Source organism: Primulina tabacum, chromosome 8 (assembly GCF_025594145.1).
Source record: "Primulina tabacum isolate GXHZ01 chromosome 8, ASM2559414v2, whole genome shotgun sequence".
Lineage (NCBI taxonomy): Eukaryota > Viridiplantae > Streptophyta > Magnoliopsida > Lamiales > Gesneriaceae > Primulina > Primulina tabacum.
In genome coordinates this window covers 3,396,324-3,414,307 of record NC_134557.1, presented here as the reverse complement: position 1 = coordinate 3,414,307, position 17,984 = coordinate 3,396,324, and the positions used below count along the sequence as shown (strand labels likewise).

General features: G+C 35.1%; 2 protein-coding genes across 3 annotated transcripts; both read right to left on the bottom strand.

Annotated features, from left to right (window-relative positions):
* Window positions 1–545: 545 nt before the first annotated feature.
* LOC142553013 (histone-lysine N-methyltransferase ATX3-like) lies at window positions 546–10,072 on the bottom strand. 2 transcript variants are annotated; one of them, XM_075662981.1, is made up of 23 exons: window positions 8,570–10,072; window positions 8,216–8,271; window positions 7,945–8,137; window positions 7,415–7,543; window positions 7,252–7,320; window positions 7,087–7,155; window positions 6,888–6,979; window positions 6,662–6,754; window positions 5,355–5,490; window positions 4,499–4,571; window positions 4,283–4,382; window positions 4,053–4,177; window positions 3,807–3,952; window positions 3,482–3,586; window positions 3,214–3,278; window positions 2,807–3,026; window positions 2,566–2,685; window positions 2,428–2,484; window positions 1,929–2,018; window positions 1,775–1,861; window positions 1,279–1,353; window positions 953–1,053; window positions 546–834 (listed from the first exon to the last, which is right to left on the bottom strand). In XM_075662981.1, the coding sequence occupies exons 1-23, from the start codon at window positions 9,404–9,406 to the stop codon at window positions 744–746; spliced, it is 3,129 nt and encodes a 1,042-aa protein (XP_075519096.1). In that variant the 5' UTR covers window positions 9,407–10,072; the 3' UTR covers window positions 546–743. The 2 variants fall into 2 exon arrangements, with proteins under 2 accessions (XP_075519096.1, XP_075519097.1); XM_075662982.1 differs by having other exon boundaries at window positions 2,599–2,685; window positions 8,570–10,071.
* A 674-nt stretch (window positions 10,073–10,746) lies between these two features.
* LOC142554420 (dynamin-related protein 5A-like) lies at window positions 10,747–17,702 on the bottom strand. Its single transcript, XM_075665092.1, has 16 exons — window positions 17,490–17,702; window positions 16,478–16,541; window positions 16,255–16,359; window positions 15,693–15,794; window positions 15,007–15,057; window positions 14,832–14,893; window positions 14,569–14,659; window positions 14,316–14,380; window positions 13,394–13,588; window positions 13,065–13,184; window positions 12,547–12,617; window positions 12,236–12,461; window positions 11,766–11,816; window positions 11,331–11,559; window positions 11,111–11,250; window positions 10,747–11,016 (listed from the first exon to the last, which is right to left on the bottom strand). The coding sequence occupies exons 1-16, from the start codon at window positions 17,616–17,618 to the stop codon at window positions 10,888–10,890; spliced, it is 1,830 nt and encodes a 609-aa protein (XP_075521207.1). The 5' UTR covers window positions 17,619–17,702; the 3' UTR covers window positions 10,747–10,887.
* Window positions 17,703–17,984: the final 282 nt, after the last annotated feature.

Sequence of the window (17,984 nt, the reverse complement as noted above, 5' to 3'; positions counted from 1 at the left end):
TATACAAAAATTAAATTTACTTGAGCATCGTAGTAATTCATTTGCAGAATCCATTTATAAGATGCTACGCTGAGTCGAATTAAATATTTTAATTTTTTTTCATAAATAAAATTTGTATAAAAAAATAAAGACAATCAGAGAAGTTCGCTAAATAGGGAAAGATTTAAGATAAATCATCGTTATGATTACTTATATAACTTGATGAAAATGTTTAATCAAGAAATCAGGTACAACGAAAAACTTAGAGATTACGAAAGTTTTTTCAAATTTGTAAATTAATTTTTTTGTTTTTTAGTTGTAAGATTTATAATCAAACTAGTTATTTGTATTTTAATAAATAATTTATTCATGTTCATACTTATTAATTAAATATCATATCATGATTCACAAATGTGAGATACTCTTTACAGTAAAATCTCACTTATTTTTTTACATTCTAAAAATCATTCATTAGCTTTGTACAGCTCAACTGTTGACCACACCTGGTCTCCATCAATACCACAAACGGAAGAATTTGTTAATCAGAAAATGCAGTATGCAGTAACTGAAAGAATAAAAAAATTCAAAAATTATAAGAAAATATCATGTCGCTACCATAAACAAGGAACTTATCGGTAACCAAATCGACACAAAGTTCAAAAAATTCCTACTTAAAACTATGGTTTATGTATGGTTGTCATAAATCTTGTTGGGGATGGCCGCCACTCATTCGCCTTTCCATTAGCTATATTAAAGTTAGTTTACTAATTCAAAAATTTCCTGCAGTTAGAAGCATTGCACAGGCACGGGACTTTCACCTCATCGTGCTCATCCGGATCAAACAAGTAATCGTACCTGTTTAGACAATAAGGTGCAGAGATAACGCTTTAATGATCGACAAAAAATCTGAACACAACTCTTCTGAACTTGGGAAGTATTTGGCATGGTTAAACAACAAAGAAAGTAGTCATACGTCAACTCGTCGCCAGCTGATACGTTGCTCTTTGCTATAAGAACTATCCTGCTTTCGTCCTCACCCATACTCATTATTCTAGCGTAACAGTTGGGCATGCACTGTACAATATATGAACTAGTATAAATAACGGTGTATGGCAATAGGTGTAGAATGTGTTGTGCAAGAAATGAGGAAACAAGACAGTGAACAAAATAAAGTATCAGTTTTCATCTGCGTTACTGCAACAAATATAAAAGGTAAGCAGATGATTGATATTTTACTATCCAAGAGAAATTAAGCACAATATCTACAATGCCATGTAGAACAAAAAATAAAGAGCATACCGAATGATTAATCAGGCGGGCAATGTTTCCCTTGTTAGTTGCGTCAATCACAACTTCGTCACTGATTTTAAAAAGCTGCATAACACATGGTATCAGGTGATCAAGGCATTCAAAAAACTGGATCTATATGAATCGAATTTATTTGCAGTCGAGATATCAGATGATAAACTGGCGAAATTAGCAGAGAGAGGAAAATTTTAACTACTGAAGACAAATTAGTTTAAAAATATAATTTAGTGGTCATTATACTGAAAAAGAATCCAAGAGCCTCAAGAATTATCACGGGCGAGTACATAAAGTCAAAAAAGAAGTTACACATATCAGAATTTGTTCAAAATAGTTATAAAGTAATCACGCGCGTGGACATAAGGCAAAAAAAAAAGTCACACATCAGATTTTGTCCAAAATAGTCATAAAGTAATCACGCACGTGGACTTCCACCAAACAAGAGCGAGATCATAGCACGTTTTAAAGGCCAAAAAAGATATACACTTACATAGCAATCTTTGCCCTCCAATCGATAATGTGCCTCTCTTATGTCAGCAATGCTACGCCTCACCTGCTCACCACGGTATTCAATAACCTGGAAAGGAACTGTGGTTGAAGATTGAACCATCTAAAGAATAATAACAAGTGAGCCTTAATAGTACCATTTCTCCTTCTTGAATGTTTTGCCTTGCAAAAAGGCCCCATCCATGTATTCTTGATTTACCAAAACAAACCCGATAGTTTTCTGTTTTCTGAAAACATCAACCAAGTAATTTATTACAAATGATGTGAGAGTATGTGTGTGTTTGTGTGTATGTGTGTGTGTTGGTTGTCCGGGGTGGAACCCGAGAAGGAAGACTTTAAAAGGTGTATCTTGTCAAGGAAGATTTGGAGAAGGATAAAGGCCAAAGATGGAATTTGGAGGTCCACTGGTTTGGTGGGACATAAGGGACATATCAAGAGGAAAGAAGCCGACTTTGGAGGATTTGGAGAAGGATAAGGGCCAGATCAATCCAAACTCTCCAATTTTGAAGTTAGAGAAAAGGCTGACTTGAACATCTCAATATTTTGTTTATTCATCCCAGGAATAGAATGTAAAGGAAAAAAAAAGGATAAGCCAAGTACCCCCCACCCCCTGAACCATGCAGAAAATGAATTTACCTTCAAGTGCTTCAGCCGTTCTCTAAATGTTGAAAAAACCTTTGCATCCACAGCATCCTGAAGAAAGGGAAATTATCCAATTGGTTCACGTTCTTGACAAGACATGGTCATAAAACACAGGGAAATTGTAATTGTTACCAGAACAAAATAATCATTAAGGGGATCAATTACTTTTTGAGAGTTTAGATCTTCTATTTCATCTATAGAATGATGACTTGGCCCCTTCAATCGGTGGAATACTGACTGTTGCCCAGTCCTCTTCTCAGAGAAAAAAAATGGTAAGATAAGGAAAAAAAATAACCATAAGCAAAAGAGTTGATGCACACAATTTTAATACTGAATCTAATAAAATAATTATGAGAAAGACATATTGCATTACCTTTATGTTTGATCTTGCATACAAGCGGCACCTTGCAGCGGACATTGCTTCGAATTCATTGGTATCGATCAGAGATGAATTAGAACACTCAGAAGTCCTCAAAGAGATGAGCCTTGAACCTCTCAAACATTGTTCTTGATACTGGCTTTGAAGCAAGCTTTTGTTAGAGACAACCCCATTTGGAGTCTGAATTACCAGAACATTCTCAGTACTCGGTGCCCTGAGACCACAAGTAAACACTGAAAAACACACCAGGAACATAGAAAGTCCAAAATCTCACATAACCACCAACATATGCACATTGATATATGTATTTGAACACGTCGGTGCATTCTATACTCATCTTTTCTCACTCACATTCCCTATGTGTATAAACAGGAATATTAACAAAGTTGCACAGTCTATACCTATGGACAGCACAATATGATATCCATTTGGTTATCTGCATCCCATTCTTCTCAAAACAGTGTAACTGAAATTAAGAATCATTTGTGAGTTAATTAAAATAAGAAAAAATGGAAAATAATGAAAACCAAAGCATTTGTGCCATGGAAGTGCTCAGAATCCAAAGTTATTACTAAGAAACTAAAAGGCAATTTTCCAATCCATAACCTGTTAAGAAGGATTTTTTTTTTGGGTAAATGAACAGAGAAAAGAAACAGACAGTCAACTCACTTCCACACAATATCCAGCACGAGAAGCACACGAAGCATGAAAATAGGTGGAACACTTGCAACACTGTGCGCAAGAGCCGTGAATCTGCTTGCAAATAATGCATGCCTGCAAATTTAAATTTAGAAAAAAACAAAGATCATTTTAGATGAAAAACTTTCAGATGAAGACAAAATGAGAATGACAACTTAACTATATGCAGAACAAAATTTATGTCAACCTCTAGGAACCAGAAAACTCTATGAATGCATTATGGCAAAAGTTAATTATATGAAATATAAAACCATGATTAGCCACAGGTCTGTTGGTTCTCTAAAAAATCCAGCACCTTTGTGAATGAAGTTGGTGGGATTCTAAGAAGTCCAACTGCAGGTTCCATTTTCTCCGCATTCAAGAATGCAACTTCAGGACGAAACCATGCACATATAACATGAACCCATAGAGGATCGATATCAGTTGGTTTCAAAGCACCCCCTGTAGATGCAACATTCAATCATGAAGACTTTTTTTGAAAAAAAATTGGTTACACATAAAGTTTAATGAAGAAAAAATTAAATGCAACCAACAGACATGCCTTTTACAGGACACAGGCAACATTCTCTTCCAATTTCTGCAGTTTCACATGCTCGGCAAACCCATGAAGCAAAATCCTGAGTATTTCTTGCTCCATAGCATTCCTGATGTACCGCTATTTGACATCTAAACATGAAAAGATTTCTAAGATTAACATGAGGTGACATCTAAACCAAATTTCATTTCAATTGGGTGTCCACATCACAAAATTAAAATTCTGTGTATCAAGACCTGTTGCATATAATCATTTTGTTGTAATCCCAATCTTCAACCCATCTACAAATTGCGCATCGCTCTGTGGTCCACTTCGCATGAACGGGGTTGTAGATTTCTGTCGAAGGAAAACTAACAAGAACTCGTATTTTTGACAAGTTTATATTTCAAATGCATAATGAAGGATGAAGAAAAATGTAAAAGCAAATATAGAAGAGAGAAAATCCTAATTACCTTTCAAAAACGCAAACAGCTGCTGCTTATCTAACCGCATAGGGTTCAAGCCGTGTACATTGTGCTCAACCATCTGCAGCAAGTTAGTAGATAAAGAAAATATATTTAAATAAGAGAAAATAGCCTAGGCAAGGTGACTGAATTAAAAAACTACAGTAGTACAGAAGGCTAGTTACATTTTTATTTTTATTTTCGGTTTAGCCAAATATGGTTATCCTTTTAAGCATTCACTGATAACTCATTGGCCTTAGTATTTGAAGACTTCCTGTCGTAGCATGACCCAAGGATAGGCGGTAGCATATTTAAACATTTGAAAGGATGTCACATCAAAGATGCAAACATTTATACATATTCAAGGTGTGTTCAAAAAATGCTAACATTCACCATAAAGAAGATAGATGTTACCATCATTTTCTTTCTAGTTCATTGATAACGAAAAAACTTGTAAGCATAAATCACTAAGGTTGCACTTGGATCGATAGATTTAATTTGATTTGGGGAAAAAAAATTAAGGAATGGATTTCAAATTACACCGATTCTGGGTATATTTGAAATTCATCGCAATTACTATTGAAATTGATTAACTTAATATAAACCGGATTGAAATTTACTTTGAATTGTCCAGCCAAATCATGAATCAATCATTTCATATTTGTCCATCGCACAACCTAAAAAAGAAAATAATGTCCTCAAGGATATAAAATCAGCCGGCTGCATGTTTCTATATCCTATGTAGAATATATTGTCGACGAAGCTCATCCATTTACAGCGTAAGTGAAGACAAAATTGTATGATCACATTATAAACATTTGATTGTAGTAGTGCCAAAATTAGAACATAAAGATCAGGAACAAACCCATTTTTCCAGTGTAAGATTAGAACCCTTCACTTTAACACTGTGCTTCCATTTTTTTGCTCTACAACCTGTATGTCGTTCCCACTCACTGAGCCCATATTTTTTCGTACCACATGAACCACAAACGCATTGAACCCTGAGGAGAGAACAGATTAAAATAAATAAAAAATTCCTTTTAAATCCAAATGATAAATAATTGAACCAGCAAGCAGCAAACCAGTAAACTAGTATCATCCCAACTAAAACAAAAGAAGTGAAAGTGAAACTTTCTCTCATTCACATTATGTTGTAATCTATTTGTTTTCCTTTAACAACAGTTTAAAAGCAACAAAACAACTAGTACCATCACAATACATATTCCATTAGAATTGAGATATAAGAGAAATATTGTGATATTTTTGGTAGCAGTAATACATGTTTGATACAAACTGCGTACATGATATGTCATCACAAAAGTAGAATAGAAAAATCATTTTGCACGAATACCATCTTCAAGAAAGGAAGCCTTCCAATCCTAGTAACAAATTGTTTTGTACAGATGCTATCTAGGCATAGCAATTTTACTCATCACACTTGTGAGTGAAACTTTTTTATTTACATAGTAATTTAGCCAAAACCTTATACAACATATAATATCATATGACGAACAAACTCGTGCTCAGTATTTTCACAAGACAAATAAATCATCAGATGATACCTTGAATTCCTTTCTATACAAATAAGACCAAGTCTAACATTCAAAATAAGATGCCAAAAAATGTTTATTGGTGTACAACTACAGTTTATATAATAGGATTACTCAAAGAGAAACATTTTGTGAAAGCAAATATTGGTAGCATGAAGGAGTCTATAACAACTTGCGCTCATGATCTGGAATTATTATTTCTACATTTTATTTTGTGTGGGTTTTAAGCAACTTAAACCTTGATATAACATGCAACCAAATTACATAACAATTTTATTCAGGTTGGGGAAAATTTTTCTATTAGTTTTGCTGATAATAGCTCCAAAAAATTACCAGGATACATAGTTTATCTATCACAAGGACAAACATACACGAATATAACTGAGATCGCATTAGTCTTTGTTAATTATTGTAATAAAGAATGTGATGGAACATGTTTAACTTTTTCATGTATCATAAATAGCATAAATATAAAGGTCAATTTCAATGTGAAGGCTTTACGCAAACATTTGTGCATTAAGATCGTGAGAAGTATAAAGAAGCAGTAGTACTTAATTTAAACTACAAAAGGGGTGGCCAGAAAAGGAGTAACCAAATCCCTTTCACCAAAGTTAAAACTTACAAATGAAGATTTGGATAATAAATCCCTCCAACACCATTGCAGACGACCGCTAGCCTGTTAGGTGGTATATTACGTGCAATCTTTTCAGCAGATCTGGAAGCGATATATCAGCACTGGTGTGGTTAAAATAATTTTTTAAGAAAAAGAAAAGATATCCCTTCAAGCAAAGAAAAGATATCCCTTCAAGCAACAGAACATAAAATATGATGGCCCCTGAGATGGTTACCTGACACATAATTGCCACTTATCCAAACCCAACACTTTAGAGGAGGGCTTAGCTTTGCATTCAGGGCAAAAGAAATCAGAAGCTTCCAAATCCTATAGACCACAATATGTTTGTCAACTATCATAACTCATAACCTGGTACATGAAAATGCTACAACACAAGCCTAAGTCCATCTTAGTATAATAGATCAGAGTAAAACCTTCAATAGTTTACTAGAGATGTTTGCACACTCGGCATGAACCCAGACATCACAGCTGTCACAACACACCTAATTCGACAATGTGCGGAAAAAGAGGTTAATTTGCACAATTAACTAATTAGCAGGAAGAAACACACAATCCATAAAAAATGCAAAAACTCTCACCCAACTGCCACCATCAGAATGGTGCCAAATTTTCTTGCAAATACCACAGAATTGCTTTGATTTTCTTAACTACAATAAGATAATTATCAGAATAAATTAACATGCATAAAGTAACAGCAGATACACAGTTACATCAATTGCAAAAAGAAGAATAGCGGCTCACCTTAATGCAATGTTCACACACAAAATGAGCTTCTGTTGTCGTGTTCTTTATTTTCTTCACCATTCTGCATGGAAAGGTCAACCTGCAGCTGTCACAAGTTTGGGTGTCTTTCCTTTTATCATATGTATCCTGCTAATGAAACATGGTAAATTGACCACCATTTGGAAAGACATTATGAGATTGAGACGTCAAGAGAGCTGCAAGGTAGCAGGGAACATTACAGAACAAGACTGGTACATAAGAATTACACAAAATACATGTACGTCTGCTCGAGATATAGTAAACACAAATTATGACTAGCTTGATCTCTCCCAAGCCCAAAAGAATTTGTAACATAAATTGATGGAGCAACTTAACACCAAGTAACCCTAAAAGAGGTATCGGATCTACCATGACTATGATAATGGTATGAAATTGAAAATCTTGAAAACAGATTTCTACTGCAAAGTGAAAGATCTAATGCATCTTCAAGAAAGATTAGATATGGTACTTCCGTATAATAAGAATCTCAAGGCTAAGTAGAAACATGCCTGCTGAATAGTACAACATTTGGACTCCTGATTTGAACCAGTTGTCTCTTCAGCTTCATCTGCCACGGGTAAAACTTCCTCCCCAGACCCAACGGCCGATTGTGCATAGCCATTTTCGGCTAGAATTGCCTCCTCTATGGCCAGTTGATAATCATGGGGCTTGCTACCATACAACTTAGTCTGTCCCTGAAATCTAAAGACAAGCAGGTTAAAAGGCCAACTTCCCTTGATTAGCATACATGATAACCCAAGTTAAATAATAAATATTCACCTGTCCATATACTCATGAAATGGAAAGACCGTTCCAGCTTTTACCCATGCATAATCCTGCAAAAATTAAGATATTAATATACTACCCAAAGAAAGAGAAATATCTTCCTCGTGTTGGATATGTTACAAACTCACAATCTTCATGACACACATATTTTTTCGAGAAATGCATTAATACCAAGATGGTTGACCCCTTCATTGACCAAGAAGGGCAATATTTCCCGCCAAAATCCAAAGAAGGTAATTGTTCATTACGTTTCTCCTATTAAATGCTTAAATCTAAAACTATGCATGTCTAATCAGATTCCCAAAAATATAAGAAAAATGCATGAAACGATATTAAACAGAAAATTACCCTTCGTCCAGTCCTTGAGTATCCGTAGAACATAACACAAAGAGTGCCAGGAACACAAGCCCTCAGCACACCTTCAGGAGCTTGCCAGAGAGGATCAATTACAATTGCCGGCCAAGCAGGAAAGTTCTTACCACATTTAGCCCAAACTATATCTCCCATTACAAAATCCTCAGGTTCATAAAAATCAGCCTTCTTTTCAACCTTTTTCTCCACCGATTTACTAGCACTCAAACACTCATTCAGTGCCCCACCACTTTCCACTGCCGGAGAAACACAAAGACTCCCTTCATTTACAGATGTAACTGAACTTCGTGAACTAGAATAGGGTTCTAGAATCACGTTCTGCAATTTGTCAATTGAATAATTTTCAATTCGCTGTTTTTTTACTAAATAAACATCATCATAAAACTCTCCACGCTTTAATTTTTTATTGCAAATAATGTCGTCGTTATGCTTGCTGCTGTCAGCTAAACTGTCATCCAGATCATCACAACAATCTAATTTTTCTTTCTTCCTGGAAAGCAAAACCGAGTCACTTAATTTCATTGGGAGCGCCAGTGGACGCCCTCTTGAAGATTTCAACAATGGAAGCTTATTCTTAACAACTTTCTGAGAAACTGATTTTGTTTCTTGATCGTAGAAAGAACCTCTTCTTGTAGACCAATATTTCGAAAAATCAAAGTTGCAACCTTCAATTTGATTTACAGGATCCGTAAATAATCCACCAGAGGTTTTCTTCATCTTCTTAGAACTCACAGCAGCTGTGCACGATTCTCCGGCAGGGCTTCCACCGCTCATTGCTTCATTCTCAGGCGTGCACCGTTTGAGTTTCGGCATCCCGAATTTGGTTGGCTGCCCCAAAATTATTTCCTTTGTAGTCAATCAACTTCGCCCATCGGGAAAAAAGGGCAGAGCGAAAAAAAAAACCCTAATTCTTCTCCGAAAAAAGGCAGAACAATTATCCAAATACCCTTAAATCAAATCGCGTTGATCAAAACAACATTTGTCCACAGAAACAATTGAAAGGACCCTAAATTTCCACTCGAACAGAGAACCCCACGAATCCTTATTACTCTAATCTGAAATCAGACACAAGAATTCTCACCGAAACTTCGCAAGAAAATCAAATCTTTTTCAAAATATCGAAAATAATAAAGATTTAAAGAGGCAAAATACGGAAAAAGCGATTTCGTTACTTCTCCGAAGAGAAAATCGCTTTTATTTTCCAGTCTGAATTCAAAACGAAGTAATGATGATGCCGCAATGTGAACTAATGAACGAAACAATGGATGTGAAGATGGCACGAGAATACCAATATTTTTTAAAATAATAAAAGTTTGAAATTCAAATTAAATAATTAACAATTCAATTGAGAATTCAATTTTTGGTAAGCTTTGGCTCCAAAATTTTGCAGTGAACCGCGACGGGGCGAAATTCTTGGAGCGGAAAGGAAGTCGGAAAGATTGAGGGATCAGTTACAGGTGGAACATTACGTGTCGTATTTGATTGGTTTAGAACTAGGAATGTTTTAAGGTACGGGATTAGACGTGAAACTGGTCTGATCTGAGGATGTTCGGGCCTTTGGGCTTAAAAAAATCAGGCAAGAGGACGGGTTTAAAATAATTAATAAGGATATTGTTGATTCATAAATACTACTAAGAAAATATTTTATTATTTGACAATTTATTGTGTTTATAATTAATTTTTATTTTTTGCAATAAGGGTAATATAGCCATTTTATAAATGTATCGGGACACCAAGTTAGTTATACTTCCCTCTCGTTTATCATTATATCGTAAAACAAAATTGTTTAAGCATCATAGCTTTTTTACTTGTTTTTTAAAAGTATGGTGCTTTATGTTAGTTTTTATTTCAAAAATATACGCAATATAATCATTTTATAAATATATCATAATTACATAAAAATTCTTATTAGGCGGTCTCACAGATTAATTTTATTAGATAGATATTTGACTTGATCTGACTCATTAAATTTATTATTATTTATATCAAAATTATATTTTCATTATAAATACGAATCAAATCGATTCGTCTTATAAATATAAATTTAAGATATTGTTTCACAAAAAACATACTCCCTCGTAACTAAAGTAGTGATTTAAATCCATCGTCTACGTTTTCTGTCTTTTTAATAGGCTCCAACTTATCATGCAAAAGTTGGTACATGCATGAATAAAATATCTTCGTCATAGCTGAAATGATAAACGAACACCATCCGGTATATCTCAAATATATATTTATTATTATTATTATTATTATTATTTTATGCTGCCGCCGACATGGTTGACTTTTGAGATCTATTTAGACCAGGTTACCGAATCAATCTCAGCTTGAGCAGATCTGTACAACTCCAGTCTCTTTGCAAGAGACAAGCGCCGCTGCATAACTGCTGGATCCTCATCCAACAGTGTGCCTAATTGTCTCCCCTATAATAAACATAAAAAGCAAAAAAATGCTTCATTTCTAGCACCACAACAATTGGAGGCTCGCAAAAAGTACTGCTGGGGTCGGGATTCCCACCTCTCTTTTGCCTAATTCGGCAAAGAAATGATCAAGCAAGCTACGTTTTGACTCGCGAACCTGGCAATAAACTATAGACTTGGGAATGGAGTTCCTCAGACTTGCACAGACCATATTCACGTAAGACAACACGTTTGATCCTTTATAAAAAGAAGCAAGAGGCTCATTACGGAAAACTCCCTTTAAAATTCAAAACATGCTGCATGTTTCTGAAACTCACCAACTCGTCGAAGATATGAATCATTGTACCGGTCGAAAATTGAATGTGTTGGATTTCCACCCTTCTCAACATCTTGCGGAAGCTTGCGGAAGAAATCTACAGTTAAGTAACTGCATTCCATTTCGACTAGCTGCAGTGTTGCCTTCCTGCTTTCTTCCTTCATCCTGTCCAATGATTCAACAGCAGCATTCCCAACCTCAACCCTCAGAGAGGGATATTGTTTCAGCTCCTGCAGGCAACATAGGCAAGCATCAATCAATATTTCAATGCAAAATCATATTCGAAAGTATTTTGTATAAGCTGTCTCAATATTCTTTTTCCGTATTGAAGGAAAAAACCACGCATCGCATTAACGTTGATAAGTCAACAGGATGAGTAGAAAAGAAAAGTACAACAGAATGCTCGAGGTTTATTTGACAAAGTTCATCGACTTACTACAGTTTCGCTGATTGACTTGTGAACAAGTTCCTTTAATATTCCATGAACCTGAAAAAAGAGCAAAAGGTGCATAGGCAAATTACATGCTTAAAGTTGAAGACTTAATCATTAGAGTTTTTCTCCAAACCAATGAAAAAAATAGTCCTTCCGCTAGAAGATGATGAACACTACTACCCTCTTAGCTTTATATGGAACTTTAATAAAGCATTGTAAAATTTTTCTAGTGTGCATTAGAAAGGCACCTCAACTGACTGGCAAATTCTCAAGCGAATCCCATAGTCTCTACAAGCAGTTGTTCATGTACACAATCCGTTCATTTATACCTCAGGGAGGAAAAATTAACACTGGTTTGACTTTTTTCCCCCCGTTATATAGGTCAAACCTAAAATCTATATTAAAATCAAATTGTGGTACAATCAATAACAGACCAAAAAACATTGATTGAAGCTATCACTTCCAAGGCATACCGCATCAACAGCCGCTTCAGAAGGACCTTTGATAGTAATCAAGGCAGTTTCAATGAGACGGCGATAACCCTGTTCTGGAGCTATAAGATGAGGCTGATATCCATCTGCTTCAGCTATTAATTTCCGTACGTTTTCCAAAGCAAGGTGCTTGTCAAACCGCAACCGTTTCATTGCAGCAGGGAGGTGGTTATCAAATACATTGTATATTTGATCACCTCCTGGTCGACTGCAGGATAAAGCACCAAATTGAATGCTAGAATAGATTACAATATGAAAATACAGCATAAGACGTTACAGATACAGATACATACACCCCATCAAGATGCTCTTTGAATATTCCATCAAATACACGGCAAATTTCCATGATCATATACAACTTTCCCTGCAAAATAACAAAGGGTTAGAGGTAGAAGTATGATTAAACTGCATTCTGCAGGTATTTTATTAATTATTACCGAGTTCAATCCGTGCAGCCATGTTTAATTCCCTTGGAAAAGTTTAATCAAGTTAACCAAATGGATTTTTTGGGCCTAAATCTCTTGACTATAATATGTGAAATCAAGGAGACGGAATAACTGTGCTTGTCTGCCGAGTGATTTCCGGGTTCGTAAGGAAAATTTTTGATAGTTTAGTGTGTTTTATTTCATAGATGCCAATGTTACATTTGTTCGAAATTCAAACAAGTTGCTTCTGGTTTGTATTTAATTAAATAGCTATATACAAGTGAATAGCGAAATTAACCCATGGGCCCCACACTCTCCAAACACACGCAACTCTTTAGAAGATAGTTAATGGACCACTCATAGAGATAACGGGAAGGCCTACTTACTCCGGCATCGGTTGCAATGGGCTTTCCTAATCGGCTGAGCTCAGATTCTAGCTCAAGAATAGTTTTATTGATTAGTGATTGAAGGCTTGGAATTCGAGATTTGATAACTGCTTCCAAATGCTAAAACATGAAACAAGAACAAGCGAAAGCATCAGAAAAGTACTAAAACCTGCCAACTTTTCATTTTGAGACCAGGAAAATAAATCACTCAGTAAAGAAAGTGGCATTTCACAAGCTTTACATATTATGTCAAACGAAAAGATTTGGTTGATTATTGCAAAATAATAATAAACTAATTTTCTGAAGCAAAAACTAGAGTCTTTGCTTACTTTGGATAGAACTTTTCCTAGATGCTCAGAACCCATCCTATGAGCAAGATGTTTATACTGTGGAGTTTGAGCAAAATACTCCCGTTCTCTTCTCCTGGCAGCAATCATATCGACATTTTTGTTAATGTCTGCTTGGGAACGATTAACTATACCTATCCATGGGAACTGCAATTTGTATGCTTTTCCTTCTAGTATCTATAAATCAAAGTAACTAGTCAGCACGTAACCTTCCATTCTTCTACAATGATTACCAGAAGCTTACTATACCCAGTAACAACAGAAATATCTCAAGAGACATAGAAGTATGAATATCATAACAAAATTACAATTGGCAGACCAACGAAATGAATGCAGAGTTGCGAGTGCACTTCATTAACTCATTGTAGACATTGACATTTCGAAGGAACATAAAAAATTTATGAAACTTGTACAGTACATATCATCTTACAAAAATGTAAACCTAGTGTTTGACCTTAAAACATTTAAATGTTTCCGGTTTTCTTAACCTTTCCTAATATGATCTTGAGATATCTCTGCCTTAATATTCTAAAAATAATAGGACTAGCTCTAGTACTATATTGCAAGTTCAGAATTCATGCTGCTGAATTGAAACATTATGTGCCAGCGAGAAATGAATGGGCGGTCAAGAAATGAATGCGTCTGCATCTGCACACAAAACGCAAACTCAATAGACTTCCTAATTCCTACAATAACAAATTTAAAGATAATGCTATGAAGCATCATTTAACTTCATCCTAACCTAAGGTTCCTTGGATATGTGGACAGAAAGCCTACTTGTATAACTCCAATTGAACATACTCTAAAACACAGACCATCATCAAGTGTCTTACAAACAAAATGTTAACAGGCGTGAATATACTATACTATACACACAGATTAAGGACTACGAGTATTAACTTACATCTACAGCATCCGTACCCTGGTCCATCAGGTCAATCTTCGTTAGTACCCCAAATGTTCTCTCTCCTGAGACAAAATCAACGTCAGAAAATGGCTATGAGGAGAGAGATGTATTGATCTGAAAGTGGGTTGTTGATTAAGGCAAGCAACATTCATGCAGCTTAAGATTATGCTGTTGGTAGGACTTCTACACATTGATACCCAAGAAATCAATAACACATAAGTGAACCCTGAACAATTCACATAAGACATACCTTTGGGATCTACTTCACGAGAAATTTTAATTGCATCTGATGTTGCAAGATCTTGATTAGCAGGAGAAACTGCTAAAATAATACAGTTGGGCTGCAATGAATCATTTTGATGCATATTAAAAAAACACGATCACCTTGAACTGGAATTAAGTAGTATTAGACTATACACACATAAATACCAGTACCTCGAACATATTAAGCCCACCTCTAAACAACTTCGTCATATTCAAATTTTAAATGCAAAACCTAACACCTACAAATACCTTCTCAATATAAGATCGCACCATGTTCTCAATGTCCATCACAATACTCTCTGACTGTCCATCTATAATAAACCCACATATCGCAATCATCACAGTTATTTGCAAAAAAAAAAATGGAAATAAGGGAAAATAGCTGCTCTAAACTTCCACATGAAACCAGGAGAACTAGACTCACCAATCGCCACTTTTGTTAAACCAGGAAGATCAATCAATGTCAAATTCACAACTGCATCAAAATATCTGGATATTACTTGCTACTCAATAAAAATCACAAGAAATAAGAATCTCATACTGCTTAAATAATTAACACTCGTACAAATCTTGCTATATGTACCTGGTGCTAAATAAATATTAAAACTTAAAGGAACATAGCTACACAAGTTAAAAGGTAAGCTAGCAAGTAGTTCATACCAGCATACGGCCTACCAATGTTTCGATCATTCTGATAATCAAAATAGTTTCCGAGACCTCCTTGCTAACAGCCAGTAGTCTGTGTTTTTTGAAGCACTTTTAACTACCACGTGAACACCTATTTATTTATCTTGTGAGGAAAGAACATTCCTCCATGCATAAAACAAGAAACAACAGAACTTTCTCCATGGACACAGTATAAATGCACCCATCATCTGAAATTTTAATTCATTTTGGAGTTGGGTACGCTAGAAGATTGCATGCACTCAATGTACTGCATCTTCCGTGATAACTTTTTCAATGCTCATAATCAATTAACATGATTCTTTCATTTCTTAAATTTCAGTAGAAACATGTTAGTATCTATTAAAGTTCGTGCAAGTTACAGTTTCAATGAACAATCTTAAAAAATAAGAAATGATGAGTCTCTAGATTCTAATCCTGACCTACCATTAGGAGAATATATGCTAAGATAAATTGGAACGGTTGAAATCTGTTTGCTACGTCCTGTCTCTCGATCAGTCTCATCAGCAATCTCTTTTCTTACAGCAGCTGCACAAGCCAGAAATTTAGAATTAAAACATTAGGAAAATGAGAAAACTAGCTAAAAAATTATTTACGAGACTAGACAGTGTATACTAGATATAAGTCAGGTTCATGGGACACAAAAAGAAGTCAAGTACTGATCCAAAAATAATGTGTTGATATATTTAAATAGAAAAATCCATACTCATTGCTACATTAAAAAACAGATTTGGATCTTCTACTGTGAAACACAGCATTTGGTGCTGTGCAATTTTTACACTAGATGATCACGTGATCATCTTGTGGACATCTTGCCATATAAGATACATTTAAAAAGTTATCAGATTAAACGAGATGATCATGTGATCATCTCGTGTAAAAAGTGCACAGCACTTAGTGCTGTGTTTTCAACACAGTAGAGGATCCAAATCCTAAAAAACAATGCCCTATATGGAAATACAACAACAATCTTTTATGCAAAACTAACCAAAATCAGTGAATCTCTTTCTGGGAAGATGTCCAAACTCTGCATATTCTCTACCCTCGTCAATTCGATGAAGCTGCAGGACAAGTGGTCGTCGAGTGACAATACCTGCATTTTTTAGAATGAGATCAATCTTAATGTTTTTGGACATCCTTATGTCAAGAGAAATTAAGAGCACGAGATAATACTACAGCTTATGGTAATGCATCTATCAGTGACTAGTTACCAGATCCACGAGGCAAGAAGTCCTTTCCGACAACGCTTTCAAGCACTGAAGACTTTCCTGAACTCTAAACCATTAAAGTTGTGTTGGTCAACAGAAAAAATCTGATTTGACGTGAAAGAAATTTCAAGTGAAAAAAAATAGCAGTGATAGAAGTGAAGATTATGAAAATTATTTAACATCTTCAAAACAACTAAATCACCGTGAATTTGGTCTAGGTGGAAAAAAGCAATGTGAAGCCTGAAACAAGATCCCATAAATCCATTTGCAAAACTGTAAACCGACAGTTAAACATCTTATTTTTCCTCTAACGATATATCTACTCCAAGTCCTAAATCACCAGGTATAGTCTACGGCTTGGCAAAAACTTGTGTAAGACGGTCTCACGGGTCGTAATTTGTAATTATTTGGGTCATCCATGAAAATGTATTACTTTTTATGTTAAGAATATTACTTTTTATTGTGAATATCGGTAGGGTTCACCCGTCTCACAGATAAAGATTCATGAGACCGTCTCACAAGAGACCTACTCTTACGGTTTTCTCATTCTCCACTTGGATCAATTATGAGATGCATCTAACCCAATATGGAACAAGAACAAAGTGTTATGTGTATATACAATACATTTAAAATATTTCAAAGAGAGTAAACAATTTATATATTATTATAGTTAATTTTTTTTTCTTGATTAATGAATTTTATTATTGGATCAGCGGCTTTAATTGCCAGATTAATGCCCAGTTATTATGGTTTAAATATTATAACCGTAAATTCCATCAACGAAATCATTTGCTCCTGTTCTAATCGAGTGACCGTTGGAATCTCACATAATTTATGTATATATATTCTGCCAGTTCTTAAGGACAGGGAGACAGAACATACAAAGTAATCTGGACATTCTTGTCCAGTACATATATTTGGACTTCTGCTTTCAACAAATATTGATAAAATCTAGCTAGAGTACTGGTTCAGGTTGAAAGAAGTTAGATTCGAATATGAATAAAGAGAACGATACCTGACCACCAACGACGGCGATGGAAGGCAATGCATCCCAAAGAGTGGGCAGCGCGCTCTCCTCTCCGTGATCACCAAGCGCCGTGCATGCTCTCTGTAGTCTGTTCACCAATGCGATCAGGTTCTCCATCTCTAAATCAATCCCCCAATAGCCAGCTATTATTTATCGGAAGAACGAGTCCGCTTTGTGTGGGCGAAGAGTCTCTCGTTATTTGCCACTTTGCCTCGTATGACGATCACGTTTTTTTCAGGAATGCGTATTTCATGCATTTATATTTTTTTTAAAGCCGAGTTATTTAGCACTTGGAATAGATTATTTATAATAACTAGCTCTGTGTGCACGATTTTTGTTTTTGTTTTTGTTTTTTTTTCATACAAATATTCTCGTTAAAAAATTAAAATAAAAATTATTTGGTTTATAATAAGCTTTTTATATTTATTTTTTTACATGAATTGAATTTTTCTTGGAAAAATAGGAAATAGAGGGTAAACAAAA

Excerpts from the sequence above, each read along its gene's own strand:
- LOC142553013 (XM_075662981.1), bottom strand. The coding sequence starts at position 9,406 with ATGCCGAAACTCAAACGGTGCACGCCTGAGAATGAAGCAATGAGCGGT. Across the intron at positions 4,383-4,498 it reads GCTGTTTGCGTTTTTGAAAG|AAATCTACAACCCCGTTCAT; the intron begins GTAATTAGGATT and ends TTCCTTCGACAG. Across the intron at positions 1,354-1,774 it reads TGGAGGGCAAAGATTGCTAT|CTTTTTAAAATCAGTGACGA; the intron begins GTAAGTGTATAT and ends TGTGTTATGCAG.
- LOC142554420 (XM_075665092.1), bottom strand. The coding sequence starts at position 17,618 with ATGGAGAACCTGATCGCATTGGTGAACAGACTACAGAGAGCATGCACG. Across the intron at positions 16,360-16,477 it reads CTTCTTGCCTCGTGGATCTG|GTATTGTCACTCGACGACCA; the intron begins GTAACTAGTCAC and ends TAAAAAATGCAG. Across the intron at positions 14,660-14,831 it reads TGCGATCTTATATTGAGAAG|CCCAACTGTATTATTTTAGC; the intron begins GTATTTGTAGGT and ends GATTCATTGCAG.